The sequence below is a fragment of the Capsicum annuum genome, chromosome 9 (genome assembly GCF_002878395.1).
Source record: "Capsicum annuum cultivar UCD-10X-F1 chromosome 9, UCD10Xv1.1, whole genome shotgun sequence".
Lineage (NCBI taxonomy): Eukaryota > Viridiplantae > Streptophyta > Magnoliopsida > Solanales > Solanaceae > Capsicum > Capsicum annuum.
Window position 1 is genome coordinate 202,871,478 of NC_061119.1, and position 9,049 is coordinate 202,880,526.

Here is a 9,049-nt window from a genome sequence, read left to right on the forward strand (position 1 = left end):
AAAAATATTAAATTTATGTGGATAATAGGATCTCGTATAATTTAAATTTTTTAACGGATAATTCAACTATAATTCATAGATATTTATATAACTGTAAATTATCTTATACGTAAAAGTCAAATGAAAAAATTGAAATGTAAGTATTACCCCCCTCAATTTCAATTTGTTTGGCTTATTTCCTTTTTAGTCTGCTTAAAAAAATGTTTTGTTTTTTTTAGCAACTCTTCGATTTCAACTTTCTATGTGATTTTGATATATGTAACATATTTTTTTTTAACACCACAAGGTTAAAAAGTATTCTTTACTTTTTTTAAATTTTATGTCAAATTAAATAGATCAAATAAATTAAAACAAAAAAAATATTAACTATAGTGAATATTATTCTTTTTTAAACAGATTAAAATAAGAAAAAAAGTGTTCATGAATTGATGATTGGCCACTATGAAGCCAGGTGTTAAGTGTCTATTTCTTATCATTTTCCTTTTCATGTGTAACGACATTTCCATATTTCTGTTGTACAGTTCAAGAAAGAGAAAAAAAAAAAAGAAAGAGAGAAATTCTCTCTCTTTTTTTTCCCTTCTGAAAAAAAAATAAAAATAGAAGAGAAATTGATAAAAAAAGTTTACATATTCAAATCAATCATATCCAGCATTCACAACAACATAATATAAAGAATTTCTATATTTCCAAATTCCAAATACATGGCGGTATGATTCGTTATTATCTCTATCAGTGTGTGTGTATGTATATATAATGTACATATATGTATTTGTGTACGTTTAAGAAATTGTATTTTTGAGTTTTTGATTTTGAGCATGTGGTTTTGTTCTTTGGCAATGAATTGTTGATTCTTTCTATATTAATTTATAACGTCTTTTTTAAGATCTATATATATGTATGTTTTCTATGGAATAAAGTATAGCTCATTGTGAAGGTGATTTTATGGAATAGTAAAGGGATAGTATATTGCTACAATGGAATCATGTGGTTTTGTTCTTTGGCAATGAATTGTTGATTTTTTCTATATTAATTTATAATGTCTTTTTAAAGATCTATATATATGTATGTTTTCTATGGAATAAAGTATAGCTCATTGTGAAGGTGATTTTATTGAATAGTAAAGGGATAGTATATTGCTACAATGGAATAGTAGAGGGGTTAATTTGGCCTCAATGTGGGAAGGAGATAGTTTTTCACGTGGCATCCACGTGGAAAAATTTTCACATCTTTTTCCCGCGTTGGATGGTCGTTGGAGGATGTTTTTGAACCCGTAGGTAACGTAAGGATGAGGATAAGGATATGACGATGTATTTGTTCAGAAGATGAATGTAGCGGATATGAAAGATGGTCAGATGGAGGACATACTAGGAAAGATTTGATTAGCAATGGAGTTATATGGGGTAAGGTGGGAGTGGCTTTTGTGGCAAACAAGACGGGGAAAGCAAGAGTGAGATGGTTCGGACATGAGAAAAGGAGGTGCGCAGATGCGCCAATTATAGGAGGTGTGAGAGGGGTTGGCTATAGCAGGAATTAAAAGAGATGAGAGGTAGGCTGAAAAGAAAATCGGAGGGAAGTGATTAGACAAGACATGACATAATTTCAGCTTACTAAGGGCATGACCTTAGCTTATTGTAGAAGGTTACTAGTCCGCTGAGTGTGGCCGTCCGTTTGGTGGGAGAAGTAGGGGGCTTGCCCCATGTCCTCTTCCCGTTATTAGTTTGTAGTAGTATTTAGTAATCGTGTTTCTATTATTCGTTGCTTCCTTTTTCCTTTGTATCATTACACATTCTTCTATTATTTGTTTCCTTTTTTTCTGAACAACTTCCCTTTTGAGTTGAGGATCTATTGAAAATAATATCTCTACCCCATAAAGGTAAGGTTAAGATTTGCGTACATCTTATCCTCCCAGAACCCACTTATGAGATTACATTGGGTATGTCGTTGTTGTTGTTAGGTAACACGTGCGACCTTCTTTGTTCCGATAGTATTGTGGAGAGCAAAATTGAGCCTTTTTGAATAGTAGACAGGTAAATTTGTCAATTTTGAGCAAGTTTCAGGTGGCCTATATAATTATATCATCCAAATTGAGAGTATCCAAAATAGTTTGCAGTACCATGCTTATATACGTGCAGGCAATGTAAATTCTTTTTGTTGAAATCATCATTCTAATTCAAATGTACATCTTCTTTATTGTGAAGAAGTATAACTACTTATCATAAGTATCAATACAGAGAAGCAAAACTTCAGATAATCTTTTGCCTTTTCATTTTGTCTCTTTCTCTTTTCATGTGCAGTTTGCTAATTGACTTCCTCGACTATAAAGAAGTAAGATGTGTATCTATTGGGCTATTAATAATGGAATATACGTTGAATTATACAATCTTTTAACTACTATTAGTAGCATATCTTATTCCATTATAAGGATTTCTAGCATTTTGATCTTCGCTTCTCGTGTCATTGAAAGACTAGCAATGATCAGGAGTTCACTCGTCAAAAAATGTCGATTATCAGAAATTTAGCACCCTGTGCCCTCTGCTATATAAATCAATAATCAGGGACCGATTATGCTGCTTTTTTCTATCTGGCTGATTCAATTTTCATCTTTTTTTTTTCTATTTTGACATAGAATTGCAAGATCTCACAGTCTTATGTTAATCACTGTAGGAAGCAGGTCGACCACTTCCAAAATTTGGTGAGTGGGATGTCAATGACCCAGCTTCAGCTGAGGGGTACACGGTCATCTTTAACAAAGCTAGAAACGAGAAAAGGTCTGGTGGCAAGGCAGACTCGCCACCAAGCGGTAACTACAAGCGTGCAGCAACTCTTGGGAAGCCTCAATCTGTAAGATCTCTGACTCTATCGCTACCAGTTGATGTCATCCTTGTGATGCTTCGAGGAAATCACTTCATGAACGTTGTATCTACACTAATATGCTATGCCGTAGTTGCTATTTAAAGGAATTGTGTTCTCGATCTAGGTCCGTAGCTGACCATGGAAATATCACATTAGTTTCCCTTTAAATTATGTTGGCAATTCATCATTTTAATGTTTATTTTAAAGCAACAATGTTTTTCAAGATTGTGTCTCAAGATCCTTGTTTGATTTAGAATATCTCATATTTGTCGAGGGGGTGGGTTGTTGTTTTGTCTTGGACAATTCTTCGCCGCATGACTAACCTTTTACACTTGAGTTAGGCTCAAGATTCATTTTCTTAACATGGTATCACATCCAAACTCATCTATTCTCGGCTAACCCAATGTTGGTCCCCCATGTTACATTATCCACACTCCAGATTTCTAACCTTTGGAATGCATGGTATGTTAGAATGTCCCACGTTGGTTGAAGAAATTCATTGTTGTCTTGATAAATGTTTTACGAGTTCGGAGCAAGGTCTGTTTCCTTTAAAGACATGTTGGAATATAGTTGATACAATTTGATGTTTTCGTATATGTGAGTCCAGGAGCATTACAGTTTGGGCTTTGTACTTTTTGCATTTTGCCTTCTATTTTGGACCTTTTTGTATAACCTGAACATACACCAAGTGTATGCATGTACCATCTCTATCTAATGCCATTCTATAAACTAGCTAACATGGACACCAACCAAGTTCTCAATATATAAAGCACTCAAGGAGTCTCTCACGAGTGCGAAGGAAGCTATGCTCCTTGTAAGTGAACCGAATGAACTCCACGCAGAAACATTTTCTCCTTTCAATTGTGCATCCTCCAAATTCTCCCAGAATTGATTGTGTTTGTCTATCCGTTAATGAGATAGAAGCTCGCTTTCCATAGTCACATGACAGAATATTACCGAGGGTGAGCAAGATTGGCTATGCATTACTTGTACTGTTTAAAGTTATAACACTATCTTGCCATGTGTTTATCAAGAGTATGTTTGCAATAGATTTCATACGTTCCAGACAATAACCTTGTGGATATTTTGCTTTTTTCAGAAGAAATGGTTCTGCTGTATGCGATCCGGTGCTGCTGATTGATGAAACTGCAATGGGAAGTATAACATTTTTGAGACCATAATTCTATAGAAGTGTTCCTAAATATTAGAGCTGTAGTCAAGCTATGATGTTGCCTAGTGGAATAAAACTATGTCATTTATAAAATAACTGAAATTACAGACTTTTGTTATCAAAACATAGTGTTATCTGTGCTTAATTTTCCTAATCTCTGAGTTTATTATTGCTACTATTGGTCGCTACCTTCCGATTTTCTTGCCAAGGCGCCTCTAGGGAGGGTGGTTTTTGTTGTCATTACTTTTACTTGTTATGCGTTGATGTTTCTTGATTAATATTATCCGAAGCAACACAGACGTCCAAGCTGTATGCACACTCAAAATTGGAAGTCATTGGAAAAGCTTGACACCGTAGGCAGATGCAGCTTTGCAGCGGACTTTCTCCACGAGCATAAATTTATGTGTAGAAATGCATCAAAATCGCAATGAAATAGTAGTATATGTAAACTCATAATTTTAAAATACAATGAATTTAATGAAAAGAACTTTAGAGGTTGAAACTGTAGTGTATAAATCCTGAATTTGCCTTTGTTAAATTAACGCATTCAACAACTTGCATGACTTGTATATGGAACTAGAAAATCTTGAAACCAAGAACTAAATCTCACTGTTTCACAAACACAAGCTGGAAAAAAGATTATTTGGTTTTTGAATGCGGATTTTTAACTGATTAACAGCGAACTACGTGGAACTTGATTCATTTTTCTGCTGAAAAGAGGTGTGAAGTTCCGACGTGTCTGAATACTAGCTCCAGCAGGGCAGGCTAAACTCTAACCTTCTGAACCCTCTTTTCGAAAAGGCGTTGAAGGAGGAAGACCTGAAGGAAGCTGACACCAACAAGGGTTACTGATTCAAGAAGTGCCTTGGTGATTGCTCTTTGGCTCATACCTTCATTCACTGCATTTACAGCAAGGAAAGAGTTAATCCCAATATGAGTTCTATTTGAAACTAAATAAAAACATCTTCTTTTCATACTTCTTTTTAGTGAGGGGTCAAAAATACACATAATGTATCTGGTTTTTCGAGTTTCATACCTGAACTATTGGGTATGTGAGTGAAATATCACCAATTATATATCAAAATACACCCGCTACCAATTGTTCACTTTTCCTACCTGAACTATCACCATCGTTCAGGTAAGAAAATTGAATAATTGATAGTTGAGGTATGTTTTGATAAATAGTTTGTGATAGTTCAAGTCGGAAACTCGCACACCATGATAGTTCACGTATGAAACTCGAAAAATGGGGATACTTTAGGTGTGTTTTTGCCTATTTAACTCTTTTCTTTTGGATATCTAAAGAGTACATCCTCAACTAAAATAGGATTCTAAACCCGCTGTCCCTTCCTCTCACACATCCAACATTGGATATTTTGATCGTGAACAACATAATTGTGACTATTTCACGTTGTTTGGAGGGCAACTCGGTAAGTCATCGGAGCCATCTTGATTCCCGTCCAATTTTTGGACCAATTCTTCCTTTGTACTACAAAAGAAAGGAGATGTCTTACCGAATCCATGTTTGTAACGAGTGTAAGGGAAGGATCAAGCTTAAGTACTCAGGAGCCAGGAATACATTAGTCAATTTGTACTCCTTAACACTAGCTTTGAATCCAACACTTGCTTTAGTCTATTTGTGGCTGCGAGCTCAATATTTGATAAACTAAGAACAGGGATGACTTGGTTTTGTTTCGGTGAGAAGACAATAGACCTTAGGCATAACTCAAACCCGACTAGTTCATGAAGGGAGAATTGTCCGTAAAGAGACAACAATCCATACCCTTCAACTAATTTGGGACTCTTTAACATTAGCTAACAACTATCGGTAAGGCCATATATTGAGAAGGAAAAAGAGTAGAAGTGAAGCAGTGAAAGTCATAAGAAAATCATACGTAATGCCTGGCGGTCAGTCTGGGCTTCGAGCCAATGTTGTTCAAACTGTATGTTGTAAAGAGCTGTTTCTAACTTTGATATCTGGTCCAGCTATGGATCAAAGTGCTCTGTAGGCATTTAGACAAAATTGGTAGAAAATATTCGTTCTTGTTAGCACAGAAAAAGAGAACAAGAAAGAAAATGACCGAGTCCAAGAGGGTAATTACCATCCTTTGCATGCTGATCATAGTGTGCATAATGTGCAACATGCACATCAAAATCTATCGTTTCATGATACGGAGACTTATTCGTGAAGCAGAATTGATAAATCCCTTTCTTATAAGCGACAAACTCATATTTCTCACTAGTCTTGTCGCGGAAGCCATGAATCTGCTCACCCGATGGTCCTTTTATCTGAAAATTATAATATAATAGATTGAGAACACTTACTAACAAGCAATGCTGAAAGGGAACAGACAATTCAAGATGAGATAGGTTAAACCAGAATCTACATGCTACATGCTCTTTAACAAGCACCAACCAACATGAATTATCACTTGTTCCTACTGATTAACAAATATAGTTCAACTTCTATGTCGATGTAATAGAATTTTCTACACCGCCTAACATATAACTATTCATAATTAGTGGAACGCCAAGTTGTCAGGGCAAGTAGAAACAGAAAAATCTTTGATGTTTTGACCTTCAGAAAGTTCAGAAGGAACCAGAAAACGTGTACACTGCAATCCAAGTTGATATCCTAGTTCTTGTCGGTATTTTCTTCTCATCTCATCCTAATTTTTTCTTCTTTCGGGATAGAAACAAAGGAACAAATTGAAAACTAGCTAGAAATCAAGCGAGGGAGTGAAACCCCAACAACATCTCCGACAACACGCGATGAAATGCTAGAAGGCAGCGGTGCATGCCATTCAAAATAAGATTCTCAACTAAAGGCAAAACTTGCTAAACCATCAGCCACTGAATTAGCCTCCTTGTAGCTATGAGCAATAGAGACCACTGCAGTTCCTAGCCAAGAGGGGACGTATGCAATTGACAACATCACGATTTCGATGACACATACACACTCTAGGCCGCAGCACATCCTAATTATACAACAACAATACAACATACCCAGTGTAATCCCACAAGTGCGTCTGGGAAGGGTGGTGTGCATGTAGCCTTGCCCTTACCATGAGAAGGTAGAGAGGTAGTTTCTAATAGACCCTCGGCTCAAGTAATGCATATCAAAAATCAAGAATGTAAAGCATATATAGTAGTACAGAAGTCATACTAACAATAATGTAGAAGAGAACAGTAGCAACAACAAATATAACAATAGCTGAAGCAAATCAAACAACAAGTGGTACTACAAAGAATAAGCTAGTAGGAGAGCAATAATAACAATAATAATACTAATAACAATGATGCCAGCACGTCCTGATTATGAGACATGAATACATTATCTTAGGTATGTGTATCGAATCTCACTTTCTTCTCTCAGTTTACAAGTTTCTCTAAGTAATAGAAGCCCCATGTATCATTTTAGCACTTTCTTTGAGGGAAGTGATGTATTGTAAGGGTCTAGCCCAGCAAACTCATAAAACTGAAATTTGTAACAAATATATGCATCAACCATACCTATATTTCGTATAAAATTAAAACAGTAAGAAATTCATCAACCCGGCCTCGAAAACATAAGCTGCCACGTAGGGTGTGTTAAGTATACAAGTCAATTTTTTCATGTTCGGTTGGTCAAAGTTTTTTAATATTAGTTTCCCTACTTCCACTAGAGAAGAAGGGGAAAAAAAGTTCCACAAGATTGTGTCCTCCACAACCTCCAACGCACCTTATCTTCACCCGACCCCACCAGCCTACCCCCTACCCCACATAATACGGATGCAGATTATACACAAATGCTTTTAGGATAGTATTTTTCACTTAAGTAATGAACACAAAAAAACTAAGTGAGAAACAACTGATTTTTCAAGAAAACATTTTTTTTCTTATCGAACCCACTCATAAGGTAAAATTGGCAAAATAAGTACTGCCAAATCATCAACACAACAAATCTGTACCCATGTCACTCTTGGTTCGATGATCATACATGAAATTAATCCCAAAAAAAATAAAAAGATAAACATAAAAGGAAAAGCACCATAAGATCAACACCACCCTCATTAGCAGAATGCCAAGGAGTATCAGCTTGGATGACAACAAAAGATACATGAATTGTATCACCTTCAAGATGAACATTGTGAGACAAACACTCTTCTCTATCTATCACAAATCTAATACCATAAATTCCTTGCAAAAAATGCACCAATAACAATAGTGTCATCACAAATAACATATCTCTCCGTGACCCAATTTTCATCTCTTTGCAATTTCATTAATAAACAATAATTTATGAATGGAAAAAATTGTTATTATTTTAACTTCCAGGCCAGTTTTATAGGTTTTGACAACTGACCATAGACTATAGAATTATATGGGCCCATTTAAATTTCAAGAGTCAAAGTGTTTTTTTTTTTTTTTAAGTATAAATAACATAACTATAACCCTCGGAAGTAATTACACTCTCTTCCATTTTTTTAATTACTTTACTCTCTCTCTATTAATACACATAACATAGCTGACATATACATAACATTCTGTGTACATATTAGAATTTTTGTAATATATTTAGGGAGTTAGGATTTTTTGTAATATTGAAAATATAAGTTGTGTATTTGTGTAATTTTTAGAAAAAAAAAATTGTCCATCAATTTGGATATGAAATCTCAGAATATTTAAAATAAAATTTGTATGAAAATTATGTAAAAGGGGTCATGGACACTCTTTTTTGTTTAGGATTTCCTTCTATCTTTTATTGAGCTTGGTGTGCACTCAATACAATATTTCCTATGAGGAAATGAAAGCACAATTCTTTCGAATTCTTTCACATGTTTATTCTTTTGATTATAAATCACGATAAATGGCCCTTCAAAATTTTAAGCTATAAGAAAGAATTGTGCTTTCATTTCCTCATAGGAAATATTGTATTGAGTGCACACCAAGCTCAATAAAAGATAGAAGGAAATCCTAAACAAAAAAGAGTGTCCATGACCCCTTTTACATAATTTTCATATAAATTTTATTTTAAATATTCTG

The 9,049-nt window shown here is 34.9% G+C and overlaps 1 protein-coding gene and 1 pseudogene across 1 annotated transcript; one reads left to right on the forward strand and one right to left on the reverse strand.

Moving 5' to 3' along the window:
• The first annotated feature begins 471 nt into the window (after nt 1-471).
• Nucleotides 472-4,178, forward strand: LOC107854089 (protein NOI4-like). Its single transcript, XM_016699083.2, has 3 exons — nt 472-707; nt 2,665-2,841; nt 3,953-4,178. The coding sequence occupies exons 1-3, from the start codon at nt 702-704 to the stop codon at nt 3,992-3,994; spliced, it is 225 nt and encodes a 74-aa protein (XP_016554569.2). The 5' UTR covers nt 472-701; the 3' UTR covers nt 3,995-4,178.
• Nucleotides 4,179-4,477: 299 nt separating this feature from the next.
• Nucleotides 4,478-8,324, reverse strand: LOC107854088 (annotated as a pseudogene).
• Between the last annotated feature and the right edge of the window lie 725 nt (nt 8,325-9,049).

Bases quoted from the DNA above. Each gene is read 5' to 3' on its own strand.
- LOC107854089 (XM_016699083.2), top strand. The intron at 2,842-3,952 runs GTAAGATCTCTG...TGCTTTTTTCAG, and splicing joins CTCTTGGGAAGCCTCAATCT to AAGAAATGGTTCTGCTGTAT.